This window comes from Mchenga conophoros, linkage group LG3 (genome assembly GCF_057382185.1).
Source record: "Mchenga conophoros isolate Kocher_MC1m ecotype Shallow Benthic linkage group LG3, M_conophoros_male_GT1.1, whole genome shotgun sequence".
NCBI lineage: Eukaryota > Metazoa > Chordata > Actinopteri > Cichliformes > Cichlidae > Mchenga > Mchenga conophoros.
In genome coordinates this window covers 30,811,471-30,836,673 of record NC_140528.1, presented here as the reverse complement: position 1 = coordinate 30,836,673, position 25,203 = coordinate 30,811,471, and the positions used below count along the sequence as shown (strand labels likewise).

Genomic DNA, 25,203 nt, shown 5'->3' with positions numbered 1-25,203 from the left:
TGTTCCTGACGCCGGCTCGCTTCCCTCTAGGCCGCCGCTTCCCTTTGTTCTCCCTCAAGATCTCACTCGGCCAGCTCGGATCCGGAGTTAAAAACTTCGAAATGTGAGTACATTGTATACCAATAGAAACAAGAGTGTCACGGTCATACCTAATGTACCCAATGGTGATGATTTTGCCGATTTAGAAACGCTGAAAACTAACTTAAAAAGCAAAGACAAAGAAAAAGTGGTCGGAGCAGTCGTGACGGCAGCCGACCTCACCGGCGCCATCTTGATGTTTCACATCAATTTAAAACAAAGCCTAGCAATGCTAGGAACAGGAGCAACATCAAAATTATATATTAGTCTGAATCTTTGAAATGAATTACATTTTGTTTAAATCCACATTTTTTTCAACAGAAACCCAGGAAATAAAGGAAACATGGCTTGTACATGAAATAAAGGAAACATGGCTTGTACATCTCAGTCCGCTGTGGAGTACGTCAGGAGGGCCAAGCCCAAACTGGTGGGAACATTAAAGGGGCTCAATGGGATTGTAGAGCATCTCTACCAGAAAGAAGTTTTCTCAGAGGAAGAAGTCAGTAAAATAAAGACAGCGGGTGACGACTTTGACAAAACCAGAGAAATTGTGGACCGTGTCATAAAAAAAGGGGAAGCAGCCTGCTATGAGTTTCTCAGGATTATTGACATAACAAGAAAGAGAAGAACAGAAAGGCCGCCATCTTTTCTGGAAATTACAGCATCTGATTCCTCTTCACAAGACAAATTTAACCTGAACTATTGGATCAGCTGCTTTTCCTTCAAGGATGACACCAACATGGATGTAACATACTTACAAGGTATTTTTAAACAAACTGAAGTCTGTGGCAAGATTTCTCGTGATCACACTCTTTTATAATGCAGTGTTGTTCAGTGACACATGAGTTAAATCCCTAAATAAATTTTTAATTAATTTCTCCTACACCTCTTTTCTTTCAGGCCCTAAACCGTGTCACAGATACCAGCAAAAGTTGAAATTTAAAGCTCAGAAGATTTCAGAAAGATCATGGATCCAAAGTAAAGCAGTCCTGTTCAACAAGGAGACGTCTTTGTCCTACACTTCACTTGTGTTAGACACACCAGGACAGGCTTCAGCATCCAAAATAAAAAAGTCAAAGATCAAGAAAAGCAGGAAGGTTCGCACTAAAAAACTCAAGGCCTACATACCTGAGGACAAACATGGAACCTCTCCCAGTGAACTGCTGAAAATATATGAAGGAAAAATCCTTTTGGTAGGAAAACCTGGAACTGGGAAAACAGCTGTGGTCCATCAGATGTTGAAACTGTGGTCAGAGAAAGATAACAAGGATCTAGATTACATGTTCTACTTTGATATGAGAGAAGCACCCAACATCACAGAGGTCCATAAACTGGAGGATCTTCTCTTCAGTGTGTTCTGTGAACCAGATGAAGGCAACGATGAGGTCTTAGAGGACATAAAGAATAATGCTGACAGTGTTACCATCATTTTTGATGGAGTACCAAATGTTCCCTCTACATCAACTCAGTCTGCAGTGCTGGAGCTCATACAGAAGACCCTTCTACCTGAAGCAAAGATCATCATCACCTGCAGACCAGAGGTGGAGTCAGCAGACTTCCTGTTGGATTGGGACTGTCTCAGAGTGGAAGTGAAAGGCTTCAGTGAGCAGGGCATCAGAGAGTACCTATCCAAGAATCTGAGTGAGAACCACCTCAACAAAGTCTTGTGTAACCTGGAGTTATTCTCTCTTTGCCACGTCCCCATGTACGCCCTGATGGTGGTCGCCTGCTTTAGCTTTGAGGGCTCAGATTTCTCTCCACATCCCTGCACAGTTACTGAAATATACCTCAATATCCTCCATTTCTGCAATCAGAGAAATGTTTCCAAGACACCTGAAAATGAAAGCACTAAATGGGATGCAATACTGTCTTTATCTCAGGCAGCTTTTTGTGCAACAGAAGGGAAAAATGTGAGCCTAACATCACTGCCCAAGCTAGACAGCTGTGCTAATTTGGTCATTTTGAGCAGGAATGTAATTCAAATCAGCCCAACTGTAAGGAAACCCTTGTGTGCCTTTCTCCACTACACGGTTCAGGAGTTTTTTGCAGCTCTGTGGGTCTTAAAGGATCCAGAGAAGACCAGATGTGTTCTACAGCAGTGTCTGGTTCAGGGCAGCAAACACATGAAACACTTGGTCCCTTTCCTGTGTGGACTGTTGAATGAGAAGAACACTGATTTGTTAGAAGGTCTCCTTCCTCCTCAGCAGCTCAGAGACACGTCTGGCTGGTTCTTCAAACACTTGGTGACCACCTTTGTAGGTTGTAGTGACAGTGAAGACTGTGAAGTGGACTTAATGTTCTTATGTCAATGCCTCTATGAGTCTCAGTCACCTGATGCCTGCCTCTGCCTCCTGGATAAACTGGACTACTGTATTGATGTGAGTGGAGAGACTCTTGATCCTCAGCAGTGTTGTGTTCTGGCCTATGTTATCAGCCAGAGTAAGGAGAGGAAAATAGAGCTGAACCTGGAGGATACAACAGCATCAAAACAGGGAATGAGGCCTTTGCTGGGATGCCTCAGCAAACTTCAAAGGTAAGTGAGAACATTTAGATCTGAAGTTAAAGGGTTCTGTACATCTGTTTTTAATGTTTTAAATTTTCATTTTGCATTCAGTGATTTAGAGCAGTATGTGTTTTTCTTAAAGTGAAAAATGGAAACATAGTAGTGAGAAGGATTTGTTTCAGAATCAGAATCAGAATCAGAATGGGTTTATTGCCAGATGTTGAGGTTTACAACATTAGGAAATTGCTGCGGTGCTTCAGTGCAGACAATAAGAATTAAAGTGCTATGTAGAAAGAAAGATATGTGCATGAGATATACATGAGATATATACATGAGAATAAGAATTATGAGTGCTACGTAGAAAGATATATACATGAGTGCAGGTGGTGATCAGTGCCAAACATGAAATGATGCTGTGACACAGCGTAGGGTCATGTGTTAGTGGCGGGGACAGTCATGTGGTTATTGTTCATGTGTCCAACAGCAGAGGGGAAGAAACTGTTCTTATGGCGAGAGGTTCTGGTGCGAATGGACCGGAGCCTCCTGCCTGAGGGGAGCAGGTCAAACAGACTGTGTCCAGGGTGAGAAGGGTCAGCTGAGATCCGAGCTGCACGCCGCAGTGTCCTGGAGGTGTACAGGTCCTGCAGAGATGGGAGTCTGCAGCCAATCACCTTCTCAGCAGAGCGCACAACACGCTGCAGTCTCTGTTTGTCCCTGATAGTGGCTCCAGCGTACCACACGGTGATGGAGGAGGTGAGGATGGACTCGATGATTGCAGTGTAGAATTGCATCATCGTCCGTGTTGGCAGGTTGAATTTCTTCAGCTGCCTCAGGAAGTACATCCTCTGCTGGGCTTTCTTGATGACGGAGGTGATGGTGGGCTCCCACTTCAGGTCCTGGGTGATGGTGGTACCCAGGAAGCGGAATGAGTCCACAGAGGTGATGGGGGTGTCAGTCAGGATGATGGGGGGGAGTGGGGCTGTGTGCTTCCTGAAGTCCACAATAATCTCCACTGTCTTCTGGGCATTCAGCACCAGGTTGTTGTGGCTGCACCAGGACACCAGACGTTCAACCTCCCTCCTGTAGGCAGACTCGTCCCCGTCCGAGATGAGCCCAATGACGGTGGTGTCATCTGCAAACTTGATTAGCTTGACAGACTGGTGGGTGGAGGTGCAGCAGTTGGTGTACAGGGAGAAGAGCAGAGGAGAAAGAACACAGCCCTGAGGGGAGCCGGTGCTGATGGTCCGGGAGTCCGAGACATTCTTTCCCAGCCTCACATGCTGCTTCCTGTCCGTCAGGAAGTCAGTGATCCACCGGCAGATGGGATCAGGCACATTCATCTGGGAAAGCTTGCCTCGGAGATGGTCTGGAAGGATGGTATTGAAGGCAGAGCTGAAGTCCACAAACAGGATCCTGGCGTAGGTTCCTGGGGAGTCCAGATGCTGCAGGATGAAGTGTAGGGCCATGTTGATGGCGTCGTCTACAGACCTGTTGGCTCTATATGCAAACTGCAGGGGGTCCAGGAGGGGGGCCGTGAGGGTCTTGAGATGGGAGAGAACTAGGCGCTCAAATGACTTCATGACCACAGATGTCAGAGCCACGGGTCTGTAGTCATTTAGTCCAGTGATCCTAGGTTTCTTGGGGACAGGGATTATGGTAGAGGACTTGAAGCAGGCAGGCACATGACATGCCTGCAGTGAGGAGTTGAAGATGCCAGAAAACACTGGGGCCAGCTCGTTTGCACAGTGTCTGAGGGTGGCAGGAGACACACCGTCTGGGCCGGGAGCTTTCTGAGCATTCAGACTCCTAAACTGCTTCCTCACATCTGCTTCATGAATATGAAGAGTTGTGGTCGGAGGAGGTGGTGTGAAATCCTCTTTTGTGTGGGGTGAGGGGGCGGGTGTTGCAGGTGAACAGTTTGAAGGTGGTGATGGCTCTATGGAGGGGGGAGAGGTGGGGGAATGAGTGTCCAAAGTGCCTCTATTGTTGGGGTCGTTGGAGGTGTGAAGCTTTGTTTCATCATGTTTCCAGTGAGTTGTAGACAGCAGAAAGTTTGTACGTAGTCTTTAGGTATTTGGTAACATTATTCTTTAGTCTTGATGCATACATAATAATCCAGGTGAGGGGATCCCAGAAAGCTAACTAACTTTTACCTGGACGTTTGTCATTTGAATGAGAGATTTTATTACTTATTTAAGACGTTTTCAGTCTCAGCTGAAGCACATTTAACTTGTAAACTAGTGTTACGAGTTCAAATTGGGGATGGACACAAGAGAAAAAACCACAATAACAACACTGGTCCGGTCGGGTCGAGTCAAACGATGATTTTAATGATCACACGCGTGGGAGATGGACACTGTATGCAGACAGCCTCAGATCTCAAAATGGTGGAGCATTGCTCAAACTCTTATAGCCTCTGGTGCCCCCACCTTATCATAAAAAGCCTAAACATTCACATGCTTTTCTCTCACACGGCGCCTAAGCTACAACCTTGGCTCCCTGTTTATCTGCTCCTGCTGAGATGGGGCAGAAAACTCCAGTATACTCTCTCTTCTAATCAGACAAACAAGGCGATGACTTTCTGCGAACAGTATTTCTTATAACTCAGCAGTATAATGCATCATAAAACAATATCATTCATCCACAATAAATCAGCAGTCTACTTTAATCCAAATCAGTTTAACTAATGCAATAGTTGACAGCTTCTTCTAATTCAGGGGAATAATGCAAACTAAAACTACATAATAATTCACAATCTTTAATTAGGGGTATAACATGGCATAAAATAATATTATAATCTAACACTAGCACCACTGCATCACACTGACCCATGGTCTCATAATTATTGTGAAGTTAATTTCACGATCAGAGGCCATGAGCAGTGCTAAAGACAACCCAAAAGTAAGGTTAGAGTAACAGACCTATCTTCCAGATTAATGCTGTGTTCATTTGTAGCTGTTACTCCTGAGTTATCAGGCAGACATGTACAGCTTTTATTCTCCAATGAGAAACATACTGCCTTTGTTACCTTGTGTTCAGTTAAAATCCACTAAGTCAAAATGCCTCACCCTCAAACAAAACACCTGGATCACCTGTATGGAGAAAAAAAACAGAAGAGAAAGCAAACAACAAAGAGCAACATAATAAAAAAACAGCACCATCACAATAAACTAGCTAGCAGTAGATATCAGTAGATACTAAATAATAAACGATATTGTGCAGCACGCAAGATAGACAGCGCACAATGTGCTTTGAGGCAGCAGCCAAGAAAGCTGTAGTCCGCGTCTGTGAACACCCGTGTGTACACCTGTGTGCACACCTGTGTGGATCAGCATGCTTGCATTCCAAAGGTTTCTCCATGTAACGATCTGCTAGGGAGTGTGGGGGGGCCACAGCCCCGTCCACCAGGGTATGAAGCAGGTATGGAGGAGATCCAGGCCCCAGATATCCAGAGGCCCCCGAGTACAAGGACCCGAGGAGGACCACCAAAGGGGGGGAACTGCCAAAGGGGGGGAACCGTGTTTTGTTTGTGTGGTTTTTTTTTGTTTTTTGTTTTTTTTTTTCTTTCTTCCCCCCCTTCTCACCGTCTCTTCTCCCCTTTGGTTTTCTTTCTCTCCCTCTCTTTCTTTCATTCTTTCCCCCTGTCCTATCCCCCAGTCATGTCTGTCCCGTTTGTAGCAACTGAAAATAAAATAAATTCATAATTATAATAAAGGTCAATCAAATGGACCAATATGGCAAGGCCATGATGATCCACTTGGTAAAATAAATCCGCTTGGCATCTTTCTTGGCCTTAAGACAACAATTCTGATGGCTAAAGATCCAAACGGGACACAAAAAATAAATAAATAAAAAAAAATAAAATAAAATAATGAGGTCAGTGTATTTACTGTAGAACTAACTCTGTAAAACCTCATTCTCAGTTTTCTTCTGCTCTCTGTTTTGTATGACATCATTGAGAGCATCTCAGGCACACAGCTCATGGTGTGAACACGGAAGCCCCACCCACCCGATATTCAAACCTTTTGTTTGTGAGCTGCGGTCAATCAGAAGAAAGTCGTCTTAAAGGAATATGAACTAAAACTGATTTGTTTCAGACGGTGGATGAACTGAGGGTTCTGCACCAAAGCACAGTTTAAAATCGATAAGATAATTTTAATCTGTGAATTATATGAAGCTGTTCTAACAGATTCCAAGAATAAAAATATGGATCTTTTGTTTTCTGCACTTCTACTTTACGGCACGCCCATAGATCACCTGCCTGACATATGTACAGAGGCTGTGTCCTCACTGCTGTAGCCTGGGTGGTGATTCTGCCTAGAGCCATGTGCTGCGTATCATTTCACCATCCTGTCACTACCTAAAAAAGCCAGGATGGAAAAAGTTTACTTATAATAGCCACGGTGATAATAAGAATGAAAAACTGGGTATATATCATTGTATGAGCAATGTAGGCACTGCACAATGTTTAATCACAAATTTGCAAATTAGAACATGTATTAATAAAATACTTAGGGTTAAAAGCCTCACAGGGACCCAGAGTAGAAGACCCAAGTGTAAAAAGTTTAGTGACATTAAAAATGAAAGATAACTCCACAGTTATAGGATAAAGACTTAATGTCTGGTAACAGTGTGTAATAAAGGTCTCTTTAATGCGTCACTTTAAGATACATCTGAGATATCAACTGGCAAAAAAGGGACATGAAAGGTTATTACACAGGATATAAAACTTGTTATTGTTCAGAAAAATAATTAAACCTAAAAACTGTAGCTGTCAAGTGGAAAAGTGGACACAAGCAGAATATTACCAACAGTGATGAGAGAGAAAAAAAAAAAGAGAAAAGAAAATGGGAAAAAAAGAAAAAAAAATGTAGTAGTAGAACACTATACAGTCACAATTGAGTAATGATGTACAAAACTCTTTATTTGGTGTCTGAACACAGCAGCATTTTTCTTGAGTACAAAAACAAAATGAGAAACAACAATTGTGCCCCTTTGAGCCACGTGGTTCATTTGAAAGAGCAAAACTTAGTATTGTTGTCTAGGCAGTAGGGCTGCCACAAACGATTATTTTGATAGTCGACTAATCACCGATTATTTTTGCCATTAGTCGACTAATCAGATCGCGCATCCATTGGACATAAAACGTACAGCTTATTGCACCAGCAGCATCTGCTCTTATATATCATTAGCTTACAGCTTTAACTAGGGCTGTGCAATATGACCAAAATCTCATATCCCGATATAAGAATTCTATCATCCGATAACGATATAAATCACAAAAATGTAACAATCTCTGTAAATGCTGTGAATCTCGGGCAGCTCGACTTGCGGGAAGTGTTTCCAGCTGGGCGTCGTGTAGCTGGAGTCAAGTGTTTTAACAGATGCATGAAACTATACATTTTTAGACATAGGTTGTAACAGCCGCCATTTTCTTTGTGAGTATTTATTACACGGCGTGCTGCGGGGAAAAGCCTGTTTAACATTTGAGTCTAAGGTTTATTTTTTAGCACCTGGCGGCTCTTTTTTACTTCTCATCCTTAAATAATCTGCTCTTTCACGTGATTCAGTTTATTTTGAAAAGTCTCAACAGGATCTTGAGCTTTATTGTCAAAGGTTTATGTGGAACATAAACAAGCGGACACGCGATGGTGTTGCCGTCGTTGTTGCTAACCACAACGCATAAAAACAGGCGCTTGTCCGTCCTTAGTGTGGTTATATTATATATAAGAGAAAGAGAGAACTTTAAGAAATTAATATAGCCATTACAGTGACCATCAAAACCATGAGAAAATATTGCCGTAAACAGTTTATTTTGCGACACCACGAAGCAAACGATAGCGTAAAATGAAACGATAAATGTTTTTATATCGTCATCCGATATATATCGTTATATCAAACAGCCCTACTTACAGCTTTAAGTGTTTAAGGTATGTGCTAACTAAAAATAAACACAAGATGATGTTTAAATTTTAATGAAATTTGCAGATTGTTTCGGTGAAGTTTAATAAACTCCTTGCTATCTAAAATATAACGGGACACCGGAGTATATTCTCGAGCATCTCACACTTCTGATAATCAGCTGTCTGCTTGACTTTTATTCAGCTGTGTAAAAACTATAACTTTAATCTCAGCCAAACCGATTTACTCAGGAACAAATAAAATACTAAAGAAAGCCAAACAATAACATTTTAAGTTATCTAAGTGACTTATATATGTTTAACCTGAGCAGCGAAAGACGGCGGTGGGTTTGAAAACTATTTGCCGGGAGTCCGGTGTTCTCATGGCTCTAGTGAGCCTTGCCCCCGGCTAGCTATCGAGCTAGTGGGTAACAGACGTCTCCGAAAACGTCGGAGCGCTTTTGAAAATATGTGGTGTCTTGATAAACTGAGCAGATATTTGAGGTTTACACAGCTACATTCTCGCCTGAAAATATGTTAAACGTTTATTTTGTGACCCAGAAAGAGTAATAAGAGTAATATTAAAACTAACTAGCTGCCACCATTGTTGGAAACTAGTGGTGGGCGGATCAATCCAAATATCGATAATATCAATACCAAGTTGGCATCGGTATCAGATCGATACTAGCCTGGTGAGATCGATTCTTTACTTTGAACTCTGCTTGTTTGCAATGCTGTGCTTTCGGCAAAAACGAAACAACCAGGTCGCTGGACTCAGCGCTCCTGTGTCAGCCGAGAGCACTTCGCTCCCTCTTCCCCATTTTATGTTTCGGTGTTGCACTGACACGTCACGTGACATAGACACTTTGGGGTTTGTTAAGTTGTTTACATATTAATTAGCTTGGCAGGTCCCGCTGGCGCGCCAGCCTCTGGCTCACGCCGAGCCGCGCGCTGTCCACCCTTACAGTGATCACACGGTTGCTATAACAGTAGCCTACATTCAACGGCTGCAGCCCTCCTGCTGCCAGCTGTACACATCAACACCAAAAACAACAACAGCACAAGCAGTGCACAGGTTTTAAGCTGGCGAGGCATCATTGTAGATGCAGTGAAGGTGAGTCCATCTCACCTGCAGCGGCATCGCAGACCACGAGCCGCCACAATAATAAAACATTTTTTGTTTAATAAAAATAAATTATTTCTCCTAATTATGTCCTGGGTTTTAACTAATTAATAATACCAAAGGAAACATCACAAAAAACACTTAAGGTCATGAAAATTAATTGCGCTTTAGCAATTCAAAGAGGCATCCACCTTATTTATTGAAAAATATCGTATCGGTATCGGCGATACTGGCCCGAATTTACTTGATATCGGATCGATACCAAAATATGCAGTATCGCACACCATTATTGGAAACTGAGCTGGGCTGCGCTATGGATTCTGGGACAGAGCTTGTCTTCTTCGGGGTTTAACGGCAGCTGGCCTCCTTGTACATGCAGTGCTGCCATCTTCTGTTTCAGTCCGTTATTACAGTCTTAAATCCTACTACTTATTCCTGTGTCTTTTGCGATCTTACAAACCTTCAAACGACGTGTCGACTATTAAATCAGTCGTCGACGATTTTGATAGTCGACGTAATCGTGACTAGTTAACTAATCGTGACAGCCCTACTAGGCAACCAAAATGTGATGTCCCCATATGTGGGCGCCACATCCTAGGAGGGTAAAGTTGTCCTTATAACCAGAGATAAAAACTGCTACAAGAGGTAAATTAGTATTAAACCCAGATTCTTTTGTCCCCATGATAGAACAGAGAAAATCTGACTCATAGTGGTCAAAACATTTTATATTTCTTTTTATTCAATCATCTTCCAGAAGAGAGAGCCCTGCACAGCCCCAAAAGCCAGCTGCAGGATCTCTAACATTTGAAGCTCCACATGTGTCTTATATGGTGTTATTTCTGTAGACAGAATGATTCTTACATCCTGTTCAAACTGCGGTGACTCTGCTGACTATATCTGTTCGTATTTTGAATGTACATTTTACACTTGTTTAAGATTTACTTTCTAAACCTTGAAGGCTGCAAACTCACATCAGCTCACCCGTCTCTGGTTTATATCGTATGCAGAGTCAATCCTCTTAAGCCTCTGGCAGCTTTGCACAAATTAGGAGTTTTGCATGAAAAAAGGCAAACATGGTTCTTCAGTTTCAGCATGAATCTACACAAATAGACTTTGTTCTCAGCAGCTGATTAAATGTGAACTAATGAATTTCTCTACCAACCTTCCAACTGTAGGAGTGACTCCTTGTCACGCCAGCTGTGGACCATTTCTCTTCTGACTGATGGGGACGTGGATTACGTGAGTTTACTTGACTTCACTGAGAATCAGCTGCACCTCCCAGTCAACAGTGAAACACAACTGTATGACCGAGCTGTGAGAGTCCTGCAGAAGAGGAAGAGGAAGGTGAAAGTCTGCCTTCACTGTGATCACAGAGTCTGTCAAAGTGCGAGCTCGTTCCTCTTACACCATTTACCCCACATCCACTCACTCAGGTATGCTCTTTGGTTTTACTTATTAAACACTCAATGTTTTCATGTGATCTTCAATTGTGGTTTAAAATCCAGTCGAGTTACTTTATAGAAATAATTGAACCAACTGTAGTACTGACCTTATGTCTTTAATGTACTTTTAATGCTGGAGATATTTATCTGAGACAAATCTAGGACGGTATCAGTGCTGCTTGTTTCTGTTTGTTGTGCTCAGATCAAATCATCACATCATGTTTCCTTTTCTTTCTTCCAGTTTCTGTCAGTCATCAGGAAATCTCTCAGATCAAACTGAGTTGTTGGTGAATCTCTTCATTGTAGCAGCAGAGAGAGAACAGAGGACAGGAGAGAAGATCCTCAACATGCTATCATCAGTCTGCTCTTATCAGAAATTCCCTCTTCATTCTCATTACAATGACAAATATCAGAGTGACTTCCTGCTGGATCTGTGCTCCCATGTGAAGGACTGTGAGACTAAAACAGGTCTGAGTGTCCTTCCATCATTACAGCCAGTTTTCCAGTCAGCTCCTGCAGTCTGGTCCATAGACCTCTCAGAGAGAAAGACCTCCATCCTCCTGGAGGTGCTGAAACTCCAACCAGAGAAGAAACAAGTGGAGCTGAGAGGCTGCTCACATGAAGAGAGTGAAGTGAGGAGTTTGCTGCAGTGTCTGCCTTTTATCTCACAGCTCAGGTAAACGACACGTTCTTCACACAATAAAGTCTGTCTGTCAATAAATGAGTGCTGAAAATAATTCATGAAAATATTTTAGCTCTATTTGACAATTTAGTTGCTGCTTGATTGAAGCCAGTTTATAGAAATGAGTCCACAAATTTGTAACGTTTACCTTCAACAGTTTTTTAACATGTGACAGTTTGTCTGTGAGAATAAAACTGCACTTAGTGACATTTACAGCATCACTAAGACCTCCTGGGAAAAAAGCTTCATTACAAATATTAATAAAAGTTGTACTGTTAAGGTATTTATGTGTTTCTGATGGGCTTTAAAACAAAACAGCATCAAGCAGCTGTCACTGCAGAGGGAAACAGTTTGAGTCATCCAGGATGTTCAGCTTCAGCCTGCATTTGGGGCCTCTCTTCTCCACATCCACACAACGACCATTCATACGTTATTTCTGTCTTCTTCCACACAAAGTAGACCCACTGATTTCACCTCCATTAATAAGAAATATTGTTACATTAACAGGTGACACAGAGCTATAAACAATATGTAACTATAGCAACACAGGCAACACTGTTGCTGCATCAAAGGAGACTAAGCGATGCTGGTAGCAATCATTAACATGTCAATGAATGAATGAATGAATGTGTGTGAGCGCTCTGTGCTGCAGTTTATTTGTAAGCTGACAGCTGCACATTAAAGCTGTGACACTTTGACCTCGATCCACTTAAACATGAAAGGTTACTCGCTGCATTCAGCTCTGACACACAATCTGGTGAAGGAGTTTGTGACGTTCATGTTATCATGAGCTCCAGCTCAGAGCAGACTGGACATAAAAGACTCAGAGAAAATGTGTCACTTACAGCTGATTTTAATCTGACACTGAACATAACCTGATCTACACCAGGCTGTGTTCAGCATCTGTTACCATGGTGATATAGCCAGGTACAGAGAGCTAGTCTGGTGAAACTAAACACTGACAGGAGGCTCAACGTGGCCACTAACATGTGAATCTTTGTGTTTAAGACTTTTCTGAACCAGAAAATATTAATTGAGTCTAATTTTCAGTGTAAACAAATCTTAATCTAAATGAATTAACTGTAAAATGTTAGTAAATATGTGATTTCCACGTGTGTGATGTGAGCAGCAGGTGAAGCTGCTGTTGTAGATGTTGTTGTTCCCCTCTGTGTGTTTCTGTATTGTTGATGTTTAGTGTTTTGCTGCTAACACTTTATAACAGCTGCACACTCTTCAGCATTAGTGTTAGTTAATACTTGTTTCATCATTTATGAAGCATTGCTCCTCCTCAGTATGTCGTTCATAATCATGGATACACATGATGAAGTTTTGCTGAAGAGGCTCAAATATAACATGTTCAATGACAGCAGTCTGATACTTTTCCAGTGATGGACGAACACTTTATAAAGTTGTACATGTGTTACAGATATTCCTGAGTTAATTCAGACAGTTACTGGTTGTTAGTGAAGTATGTTGTGTGAGCTGGTCTAAAGTGAGGCCCATCCATGACTTCCAAAGCATTTATCACATAACCTGAAAGCTCAGCAGGACCTGGAGATGCCAGCAGGTCTGAGCTGTCTTCATGACAGGAAAAGGAAAACGCACAAAGTGATACAGAACATACAAATATTGATCACACAGTGCAAACATAACTCACTGAAGGTTTGCAGGATATTAAATGAGCAGGGCCAGAGTGTGAGTTTGAGGCTTTAAGAGAGGAAGAGACTCACTGAGCAGCTGGAGCCACTCAGAGCTGTAACTTCAATGTCCTGAAACTTCTTCTATCAAATCAAATGTGAATGATCACAAAACACTAGTGAATATTTCACACAGCGTCACAGACGAGTGTAAACAGCACGAACACAGTGTTGATATTGAAGCGATCAAGGCTACTTTAGCTGCTCCCTCATCACAAGGAGTCACCTGATGATGCAGCAAAGTGTCTCTGGGATGTTGAAGAGTTTGGAAGTTCTGTCGTTGGCTCCTCTGGTTTGTAGTCAGTCAGTTTTAGTAAAGACGTCCAGTCAGGTTCACTTCCAAAGTGCTCCTGAGTGAAACACAGCAGCTAAGCTGTTTGGTGCTGTGCTTTCACACAGGTGAACTCAGGTGAAGGCTGGAAAAGGGGGCGTGGCCTCCTCGTCTGGCACAGTGAAAGCTCAGAGCAGCTGCTCAGGCTAAGGAGGTGATGAGGTTCAGAGGTGGCTCGCCATCTCCTTCATCATAGAGAATCCAACGCAAACAGCATTTCCTGTCATATAAACATTGTAGAAAACAGACGTTACTGCATTAAACCAAGAAACACCAGGATTCAGTGACCATAGCAAATATAAAATCTAAACTCTCCAAATACTCCGACGTACATGAATAATACAACACTGTATTACAGCTGTTCTCACAGTGTTCTACCTTTTTACAGCAGTGACATAATTATTTGATCCTCTGCTCAATTTATGAGTTTGCTGACTTCCAAAGAAATAAACAGACTCTGATTTTTATCAAAGTTTCATTTTACTGAAGACAGAAAATCAGCAAAGATCCAGATTAAACTCACAAACATTGCAAAGTGTGTCAGCAGTGTGTGGTTGTTTCAATGCAGCTCACATCAAATCATCACTGAATGTTTCCTTCTTATTGTTGCAGAGTTGATGCTGAGACATCAGATGAAGACCGAACGAGGATCTTTGTGAGTCTGTTCTGTGCAGCAGCAGAGAGAGAGCAGCAGACAGGAGAGAAGATCCTGGAGCTGTTAGCATCAGTGTGCACATACAAACACAGCCCTCTTAAAGAGAAATGGTGTGACTTCCTCCTGGACCTGTACTCTTATGAGACTGAAACAGGTCTGAGTGTCCTTCCATCATTACAGCCAGTTTTCCAGTCAGCTCCTGCAGTCTGGTCCATAGACCTCTCAGAGAGAAAGACCTCCATCCTCCTGGAGCTGCTGAAACTCCAACCAGAGAAGAAACAAGTGGAGCTGACAGGCTGCTCACATGAAGAGAGTGAAGTGAGGAGTTTGCTGCAGTGTCTGCCTTTTATCTCACAGCTCAGGTAAGTCAGATTGTATTCAGAAGCTTAGTGAAGAGTTTTGATGGAGAACATGCGTTCACCACATGCAGTATACACATAGTATATAGTTACTTTACAAAGAAAGCAGAAAACAACTTTTCTATTCATTTAATCTTAAAGTAAAGTTTTGACCGTCTCTTCTTGATTTAAAGAAGCTTCTAAAAGTGGAATTTTGACAAATTTCTAAAATATTTGTGTTTTCTTGTTTTCATGAGGATTAATAAATTAGTTATGTGCTGCAACTGAGATGATATGTTTCCCTCGTTTATGTTATATTTAACATGGAGCGTCATTATGTACAGGAAACATGGACCAGATGGAGTCCATCAGCAGTGTGTGGCTGTTTTTATGCAGCTCACATCAAATCATCACTGAATGTTTCCTTCTTATTGTTCCAGTGTTGCATATGATGGGTGTTCAGATCCTGATGAAGCAGTCAGGATCTTTGTGAGTCTGTTCTGTGCAGCAGCAGAGAGAGAGCAGCAGACAGGAGAGAAGATCCTGGAGCTGTTAGCATCAGTGTGCACATATCAGACATTCCCTCTTCATGAGAGACACATGGATGAAGATTATCAGAGTGACTTCCTGTTGGATCTGTGCTCCCATGTGAAGGACTATGAGACTAAAACAGGTCTGAGTGTCCTTCCATCATTACAGCCAGTTTTCCAGTCAGCTCCTGCAGTCTGGTCCATAGACCTCTCAGAGAGAAAGACCTCCATCCTCCTGGAGCTGCTGAAACTCCAACCAGAGAAGAAACAAGTGGAGCTGACAGGCTGCTCACATGAAGAGAGTGAAGTGAGGAGTTTGCTGCAGTGTCTGCCTTTTATCTCACAGCTCAGGTAAGTCAGATTGTATTCAGAAGCTTAGTGAAGAGTTTTGATGGAGAACATGCGTTCACCACATGCAGTATACACATAGTATATAGTTACTTTACAAAGAAAGCAGAAAACAACTTTTCTATTCATTTAATCTTAAAGTAAAGTTTTTACCGTCTCTTCTTGATTTAAAGAAGCTTCTAAAAGTGGAATTTTGACAAATTTCTAAAATATTTGTGTTTTCTTGTTTTTATGAGGATTAATAAATTAGTTATGTGCTGCAACTGAGATGATATGTTTCCCTCGTTTATGTTATATTTAACATGGAGCGTCATTATGTACAGGAACCATGGACCAGATGGAGTCCATCAGCAGTGTGTGGCTGTTTTTATGCAGTTCACATCAAATCATCTCTAAATGTTTCCTTCTTATTGTTGCAGTGTTTATTTGGAGACTCAAGATGGTGAAATCAGGTTCTTTGTGAGTCTGTTCTGTGCAGCAGCAGAGAGAGAGCAGCAGACAGGAGAGAAGATCCTGGAGCTGTTAGCATCAGTGTGCACATATCAGACATTCCCTCTTCATGAGAGATACTTCTATGATTATCTGAAGCAATATCAGAGAGACTTCCTGTTGGATCTGTACTCCCATGTGAAGGACTGTGAGACTAAAACAGGTCTGAGTGTCCTTCCATCATTACAGTCAGTTTTCCAGTCAGCTCCTGCAGTCTGGTCCATAGACCTCTCAGAGAGAAAGACCTCCATCCTCCTGGAGCTGCTGAAACTCCAACCAGAGAAGAAACAAGTGGAGCTGAGAGGCTGCTCACATGAAGAGAGTGAAGTGAGGAGTTTGCTGCAGTGTCTGCCTTTTATCTCACAGCTCAGGTAAATAACATGCTCTTCACATGAGTCAAATATCTGTAAGAGAAGATTTGCTGTGAAAATAAGTGATGGAAATATTTGGAGCTCCATGAATTGTAAAGTGATGATTTTGTCTTGTGCTGCCTGTTTGTCATCAGCATCATATGTTTGACTTCATCTACATGGATCATGTTATAAATGTATTCAGACTCTGTCATATTTCAGAGGGAAACGTTCTCAGTCCATCCCTGTGTTTCACTGACGTGTTCAGCTGTTTGTTGCTATGAAGTTTCATATTTTCTATAAATATCAGACGACTTTTAATGCTTATCAGCATCTAGAATAAAGACGTTCTCATCAGAAAGGTTAGATTTATATTTGATAGGATCATGTGACTGAGCTCCTGCTGCAGAGTGTTGGAGTGCACACATGCCAGAAACATCCTTTACACCTGAATCCATCATCGCCATGGAAACAGCATGAAAGCAAACTCAACGAGTCCTTGAGTGACGTAACTCAGTAAATGAATGAGTTACATGAAGCTGGACTTTATCTCTGACTTTGTTTTACTGAGCATGATGATGATGATGGTGGTAGCAGCTCTATAGTGAGCAGATGAAGATGTCAGACAGCAGAGAGGTGTGTGATGTGAGCAGCAGGTGAAGCTGCTGTTGTAGATGTTGTTGTTCCCCTCTGTGTGTTTCTGCATTGTTGATGTTTAGTGTTTGACTCTCTAAAGTCAGACAGCGAACAAAATAACAGTTACAGTTCAGAACGCAGTGATTTCACACACAGGCTGAGTGTTTGTGTTGTGAGTCAGTAACTGTCTAAGAACACTGTTCAGCTGCTCTGATGGAAGATGGCTTTAAAATGGACTTTCATTATATACAACATGGAGTCCATCAGCAGTGTGTTTTTATGCAGCTCACATCAAATCATCACTGAATGTTTCCTTCTTATTGTTACAGTGTTGATGTTTGGAATCGTCATGAAGCAGTGAGGATCTTTGTGAGTCTGTTCTGTGCAGCAGCAGAGAGAGAGCAGCAGACAGGAGAGAAGATCCTGGAGCTGTTAGCATCAGTGTGCACATATCAGACATTCCCTCTTCATGAGAGACACATGGATGAAGATGATGATGATTATCTGAAGCAATATCAGAGTGACTTCCTGTTGGATCTGTACTCCCATGTGAAGGACTGTGAGACTAAAACAGGTCTGAGTGTCCTTCCATCATTACAGTCAGTTTTCCAGTCAGCTCCTGCAGTCTGGTCCATAGACCTCTCAGAGAGAAAGACCTCCATCCTCCTGGAGCTGCTGAAACTCCAACCAGAGAAGAAACAAGTGGAGCTGAGAGGCTGCTCACATGAAGAGAGTGAAGTGAGGAGTTTGCTGCAGTGTCTGCCTTTTATCTCACAGCTCAGGTAAATAACATGCTCTTCACATGAGTCAAATATCTGTAAGAGAAGATGTGCTGTGAAAATAAGTGATGGAAATATTTGGAGCTCCATGAATTGTAAAGTGATGATTTTGTCTTGTGCTGCCTGTTTGTCATCAGCATCATATGTTTGACCTCATCTACATGGATCATGTTATAAATGTATTCAGACTCTGTCATATTTCAGAGGGAAACGTTCTCAGTCCATCCCTGTGTTTCACTGACGTGTTCAGCTGTTTGTTGCTATGAAGTTTCATATTTTCTATAAATATCAGACGACTTTTAATGCTTATCAGCATCTAGAATAAAGACGTTCTGATCAGAAAGGTTAGATTTATATTTGATAGGATCATGTGACTGAGCTCCTGCTGCAGAGTGTTGGAGTGCACACATGCCAGAAACATCCTTTACACCTGAATCCATCATCGCCATGGAAACAGCATGAAAGCAAACTCAACGAGTCCTTCAGTGACGTAACTCAGTAAATGAATGAGTTACATGAAGCTGGACTTTATCTCTGACTTTGTTTTACTGAGCATGATGATGATGATGGTGGTAGCAGCTCTATAGTGAGCAGATGAAGATGTCAGACAGCAGAGAGGTGTGTGATGTGAGCAGCAGGTGAAGCTGCTGTTGTAGATGTTGTTGTTCCCCTCTGTGTGTTTCTGTATTGTTGATGTTTAGTGTTTGACTCTCTAAAGTCAGACAGCGAACAAAATAACAGTTACAGTTCAGAACGCAGTGATTTCACACACAGGCTGAGTGTTTGTGTTGTGAGTCAGTAACTGTCTAAGAACACTGTTCAGCTGCTCTGATGGAAGATGGCTTTAAAATGGACTTTCATTATATACAACATGGAGTCCATCAGCAGTGTGTTTTTATGCAGCTCACATCAAATCATCTCTGAATGTTTCCTTCTTATTATTACAGTCTTCGTGTTTGGAATCGTCATGAAGAAGTCAGGTTCTTTGGGAATCTGTTCTGTGCAGCAGCAGAGAGAGAGCAGCAGACAGGAGAGAAGATCCTGGAGCTGTTAGCATCAGTGTGCACATATCAGACATTCCCTCTTCATGAGAGACACATGGATGAAGATGATTATGATCTGAAGCAATATCAGAGTGACTTCCTGTTGGATCTGTACTCCCATGTGAAGGACTGTGAGACTGAAACAGGTCTGAGTGTCCTTCCATCATTACAGCCAGTTTTCCAGTCAGCTCCTGCAGTCTGGTCCATAGACCTCTCAGAGAGAAAGACCTCCATCCTCCTGGAGCTGCTGAAACTCCAACCAGAGAAGAAACAAGTGGAGCTGAGAGGCTGCTCACATGAAGAGAGTGAAGTGAGGAGTTTGCTGCAGTGTCTGCCTTTTATCTCACAGCTCAGGTAAGTCAGATTGTATTCAGAAGCTTAGTGAAGAGTTTTGATGGAGAACATGCGTTCACCACATGCAGTATACACATAGTATATAGTTACTTTACAAAGAAAGCAGAAAACAACTTTTCTATTCATTTAATCTTAAAGTAAAGTTTTTACCGTCTCTTCTTGATTTAAAGAAGCTTCTAAAAGTGGAATTTTGACAAATTTCTAAAATATTTGTGTTTTCTTGTTTTTATGAGGATTAATAAATTAGTTATGTGCTGCAACTGAGATGATATGTTTCCCTCGTTTATGTTATATTTAACATGGAGCGTCATTATGTACAGGAACCATGGACCAGATGGAGTCCATCAGCAGTGTGTGGCTGTTTTTATGCAGCTCACATCAAATCATCACTGAATGTTTCCTTCTTATTGTTACAGTGTTGATGTTTGGAGTCGTCATGGAGCAGTCAGGATCTTTGTGAGTCTGTTCTGTGCAGCAGCAGAGAGAGAGCAGCAGACAGGAGAGAAGATCCTGGAGCTGTTAGCATCAGTGTGCACATACAAAAACAGTCCTCTTAAAGTGAAATGGTGTGACTTCCTCCTGGACCTGTACTCTTATGAGACTGAAACAGGTCTGAGTGTCCTTCCATCATTACAGCCAGTTTTCCAGTCAGCTCCTGCAGTCTGGTCCATAGACCTCTCAGAGAGAAAGACCTCCATCCTCCTGGAGCTGCTGAAACTCCAACCAGAGAAGAAACAAGTGGAGCTGACAGGCTGCTCACATGAAGAGAGTGAAGTGAGGAGTTTGCTGCAGTGTCTGCCTTTTATCTCACAGCTCAGGTAAATAAGTGATGATGGTTTCATTTGCAGAATGTTTCCAGCATGTTCTCTGATCCCATCTTCACTGTGTTCCAGCTGTGGTCCAGAGTTCTTCCAGAGTGTGTGCACATCCATGTCTGTAAGATCCAGAGAGGAGGCCCAGCAGCTGGAGTCTCTGCTGCAGCTGCTGGGCTTCCAGCTGCTGCTAACAGGAGCGTTACACAGGAAAAGCTGCTGGTCTGTGGGGAGAGTTCTCAAACTGTGCGGCTCTAAAGTGGATCTCATCCTCACACCCAGCAAGATGTCTGCCAGAGGAGGCGCTCTGCTCTTCAGACACACAACACAACTACACAGTCTGAGGCAGGAAGTGAAACCATGACTCTCTCCTGCTCTTCTAACATCATTTCTATGTGAATCTTTAGTTCTTGGTGTTCATCATTTCTGCTCTTTCGTCTCTTCGTTCTTCAGGCTTTCCATCGACATGTCCTTGCTGCTGTCTCAGTGGGTAAGAAGAGGCAGAGCGGCCCGTCGGCTGGCTGTTGAAGAGCTTTCTCTTGTGCCTAAGAAAGCCCGACCATCACACAGAGTATTGTTGAGGGCCGTCAGTAGTTTGGCTTCCCTGCTGAGATACTGGACAGTCGGACGGTTAGACCTGACTGAGACCTGCATCCCTGCTCAGGGTCTCATTGCACTGCTGCTCCATCATGGTCCTCTGACAGTCAAGTAAATGTCTTTCTGAACATCACAGGACAAATAAAATGTCGATTTTTACTTCAAAGCTTATTTTATATTGATGATCTCTGCAGACTGAGTGAAGAGAGCTTCCAGCAGCTCCTGTCTCTCCTCCATGAAACCCAGGACAAGGACTTGACGTTGTCCTTCTTGAGTAAGGTTGGTGGAGACCTGACCTCCTGCTGCCTGAGCTGGGAGCTGCTTCACTATCTGCTGCAGCAGCCGTCGGCTCAGACCATCACTGTGGACCTGAGGAAGAACCTGTTCTTACAGGAGGAGACCACACGTCTGCTTCCCTTTCTGGACAGGATTGTGTTTAAAAGGTGCTGAATGTGGTTTGATCTTTTACACAGTTTCTGCTGATTAATCAGGAGGATTTGAAATGCTGTCTCATCTTTAATCAGCACTTCATGGATCCTTTAAACAAAGTTGGAAATAAATTCTTTGTTTTCAGGCCCAGTCCCAGCTTTGTGATGAGCTCCATCAGAGAGCTCTACAGAGCTCACGACAGTCACGCTGTTCCCAGTTTGCTGAGGTCACTCGGTCATGTGATCAGCCTGAGCTGCAGACAGCTGGACTCAGTGGACTGTGCTGCTCTGATCTTCATCCTCAGACACGGAGACGGAGTCAGACTGAACCTGCTGTGGACCTCCATACCAGCAGGGGGAGTAGAGTCCATCCTGCTCATGCTGGACAGCGTTTCTCGTCTCAGGTCAGATATTAGAGCTCGTTTCTGTGCTGCGCTGTGTGATTGCTGAACAACACACTTTATTGTAACATAATGCTTCAAAAACAAGCTAACATTTTACTGTTAGTGTGGAACAGATTACGTGAACAGTTGAACAAGAAACTACAAGGAAAGTTTCAAACAGCAGGCAGAGTGAACATCATTTAAAGGTAGAGCAGTAATAATAACAACAACAGCAACAATAACACATTTTATTAGTGGGCGCCTGTCTAACAACCCAGGGTCACCGTAGCAAACACGGAACAGGAAACAGGATCAAACAGTAACTGGTTCATGTTGATGTTTACAGACAGTAAGCTGGTTTGAAGACGGCTTTGAGTTCAGTTTTCCTGGAAAAGAATCCCAGAGCCGCTGATAGTGGCGCTCATAGTGGCGACATGTACGAACAACAATGTGGTGAAGCTTCATATCTTATATATCATAGTTGGAAAGAGACGATAATTACACTCTGATGACACAAACAACATGTTATCACTATGGTATGTGTTCTTTAATGATGACCAGATGTTTATTTCACTGCTTATCATCGAGGGTTTCATCACAGATGCCCCGCCCCCGACTGTTGTTTAGTCTCAGAGACTCACACACGCTTTTCTTTAGCATTAGCCCGCTGTCATGGCAACAGTGAGAGCCGTTTGTTGTATTTTAATCCAACACAAACTTTACTAAACAACAAAGAAATTCAGACTAATCAAAAGTTTCATTTTTTTTTTAAGGGCCGACTTATCGCTGAACACACTGCAGCTTAGCATTAGCCGTCCTGTTTTTAGATGTCACACAATATTCATGAATTATTTACAAAGTTTACAAATGTCAGCTTTGCAATTTCTCATTAATTATGCAGATAATTGTTTAAAAATATATTATTGGAAATCATTTGGTGAAGTTTACAAATGAGGCCCAAACATTTCTGGTGATCTTCAGTGTTTCCCAAACTGCAGCCTCTGACTTGTTGCTTCTGATTTGTGTGTCTCATTTGTAGTTTTACCAAATGGTATCATCAGCGTTATTGTCATTTTAATCTTAGTGAATTAAAATTGGTCGAATTAACAATTTAATTGTATTAATTATAGTTATTATCAAGTGTTGTCATTACACCTCCTGGGCTACTTTTATCAGCTGCTCGAACAACAAGCTGAAGGCTGCAAATCACAAGTTTGTCTGCAGACACATTTGAACTGGACCCATTAAAATAATCTGCTACATGCTGTGTTTCTGTGGCTTCCTGGACACAAAGGAGACATTTACTCTTCATCACTGCTGACAAATGATGCTTTTAATCTGATAAATGCAGTAAATTATGAACAACGAGTTACCAGATGAACAGAGTCCTTATTCATTTAAAGCTGTTATCTGTTAACATCCACCTGCACAATCAGCCCAAGCAGGGAAACTGGGCTCAGTGTGACTTTGTCTTAATAACATGAGTGCTGTGCATAAATCCAACATCTAATTACAATAATGTATCTGCTGCTAGTTCATAGATGCTGTTCTTAAAATCCTTTAGTTTTAAAGATCAACACATTTTATTGGAGCCAGCAGTTTGTTTGCAGCATCTATCATTTGAGATTTTCTGTCTCCATGCGTTTCTTTCCAGTGTTGACAGGAACCAGCTGCTGAGGTTCATCCACTGCTGTGCTGCCTGTGACGTCCAGCAGGAGGCAGCGTCAGGCCTGCTGAGGACTCTGCAGCACAGCTTGGATCTGTCCTGCTCCTCCTGTGTGGAGCTACCGGAGGAGGATCAGACTGAGCCTCTGAGTCTGACTGCTGATGACTGCAGGGCCGTCTCCACCATCCTGACACAGGGCAGCCGGGACACACAGCTGGACCTGCGAGACTGTGAGGTGGAGGACAGCGTGCTGGACCTGCTGTTTCCTGTCCTCCACAGGGTCCGCCTCAGGTGGGAAAGACCACCGAAGAGTCTGAACCAGAGAGAACCTTGTTCACGCTGGTGTTGATGCATCCTGACAGTTTCTCTGTTTGTCCTGTTTAGAGTCAGTAACACTGTCCTCCTCCAGCTGCTGTCTCTGGTTCCTGTGAACAGTGAGAGGGACGCAGTGAGGCGGGCGGTGTCCCTGTGTACAGCCCTGGGTGGAGAGCTGGATCTCAGTCACAGCACGCTGGATCAGAGGGTCTGCGGGGCTTTGGTCCAGATGCTGGACTCGTGTGAAGGGCTGACAGAGCTGGACCTCAGTCACTGTCAGCTCACTGACCAGCTGCTGCTCCCTCTCATCACACATCTGCACAAAGTCCAAGTCCTAGAGTGAGTGTCACACACTGATCCTCCTGTGGGAGGCACCAACAACCATCAGCCTGTTCACACACACTACAGTAATATAATGTGCAGCGATCAGTTAGAGCCACATGTTGTGTTTGTGTTACAGTCTGAGTCACAATCAGATCACTGATGCTTCGACCGACGTGTTACTGCAGCTGCTCTCCATCAACCCCTCCATCCACTGTGTGCGGTGAGCCAACATGAAGGAGTTTCTTCTCAGACTCTGAGAGGAATCATTCACAGCCTGAGCTCACGTGGATTCATGTTGTTCTGTGTGAGTGACGTCTGCTCTCTCTGCTTTGGTCTCTTTCTAGACTCTTCAGCAACAACATCGTGCACAGAGCAGCCTTCAAGGAGCACACGCAGTTTGAGATCTGGTGAAGCGCTCGCCATCATCACCATCGCCATTATCATCATCCTCCTGGTCATCATTATCATCATGGTCGTTATCATCATCATCAGAGCAGCCTTCAAGGAGCACACGCAGTTTGAGATCTGGTGAAGCGCTCGCCATCATCTTTAACATCGTCGTCATGGTCGTCATCATCAGGGAGATGTAGTTTTATGGTCTCAGTAAAAACTCTCGCAATTGCTTCATACTAATCTGTAATATACAAGAGCAATAATAGGTCAGCGTAGTAAGTGTTAACAACTGCTGTAGAGTATTTTCTTTTTCATGTCGTTATTAAAATGCTTTGTTTTATTTATTTGTGTAGAAACGAGCACGTCTCATGTTTCTGCGGATTTTTATTTTATGGAGATCTGAAGCCATCTAGTGGTCATCACTATTGCATTAATTAAACTGATTTGCATTACATTAGACTGCTGATTTATTGTGAATGAATGATATTGTTTTATGATGTTATAAGAAATACTGTTTGCAGAAAGTCATCGCCTTATTTGTCTGATTAGAAGAGAACATGCTGGAGTTTTCTGCCCCATCTCAGCAGGAGCAGATAAACAGGCAGCCAAGGTCGTAGCTTAGGCGCTGTGTGAGAGAAAGTATGTGAATGTTTAGGCTTTTATGATAAAGTGGGAGAACCAGAGGCTATAAGAGTTTGATCAATGCTCCACCATTTTGAGATCTGATGCTGTCTGCGTACGGTGTCCATCTCCCACGCGTGTGATCATTAAAATCATCGTTTGACTCAACCCGGCCGGACCAGTGTTGTTATTGTGGTTTTTCCTCTTGTCTCCATCCCCAATATTTGAATCCGTAACAGTTGTACATGTATTTTTCATTTATTGTATTTACCAACATCAAGAAGTCACAAGCAAGCAGCACATTAAAGACGTGCAGTGTTTTCAGAAAGAGATTTTTCTTACTACAGATATGTGAAATGTGCTGTTATGGTTTATTACACACAGGC

General features: G+C 42.7%; 1 protein-coding gene across 1 annotated transcript; it reads left to right on the top strand.

Annotated features, from left to right (window-relative positions):
- Positions 1–300: 300 nt before the first annotated feature.
- Positions 301–24,978, top strand: LOC146578118 (uncharacterized). Its single transcript, XM_085268627.1, has 18 exons — positions 301–839; positions 979–2,611; positions 10,780–11,037; positions 11,288–11,722; positions 14,369–14,773; positions 15,190–15,630; positions 16,047–16,487; positions 17,432–17,884; positions 18,829–19,278; positions 19,695–20,096; positions 20,172–20,435; positions 20,544–20,798; positions 20,882–21,130; positions 21,262–21,519; positions 23,153–23,455; positions 23,549–23,818; positions 23,940–24,023; positions 24,148–24,978. Exons 1-18 carry the CDS (start codon positions 449–451, stop codon positions 24,212–24,214), a joined length of 7,059 nt encoding a protein of 2,352 aa, XP_085124753.1. The 5' UTR covers positions 301–448; the 3' UTR covers positions 24,215–24,978.
- The last annotated feature ends 225 nt before the right edge of the window (positions 24,979–25,203 follow it).

What these genes read in the sequence shown, in the direction of transcription:
- LOC146578118 (XM_085268627.1), top strand. Translation starts at nt 449, where the DNA reads ATGGCTTGTACATCTCAGTCCGCTGTGGAGTACGTCAGGAGGGCCAAG. An exon ending in CCTTTTATCTCACAGCTCAG is followed by an intron (nt 16,488 to 17,431) that starts GTAAATAACATG and finishes TTATTGTTACAG; the next exon opens with TGTTGATGTTTGGAATCGTC. An exon ending in CATGGTCCTCTGACAGTCAA is followed by an intron (nt 20,799 to 20,881) that starts GTAAATGTCTTT and finishes TGATCTCTGCAG; the next exon opens with ACTGAGTGAAGAGAGCTTCC.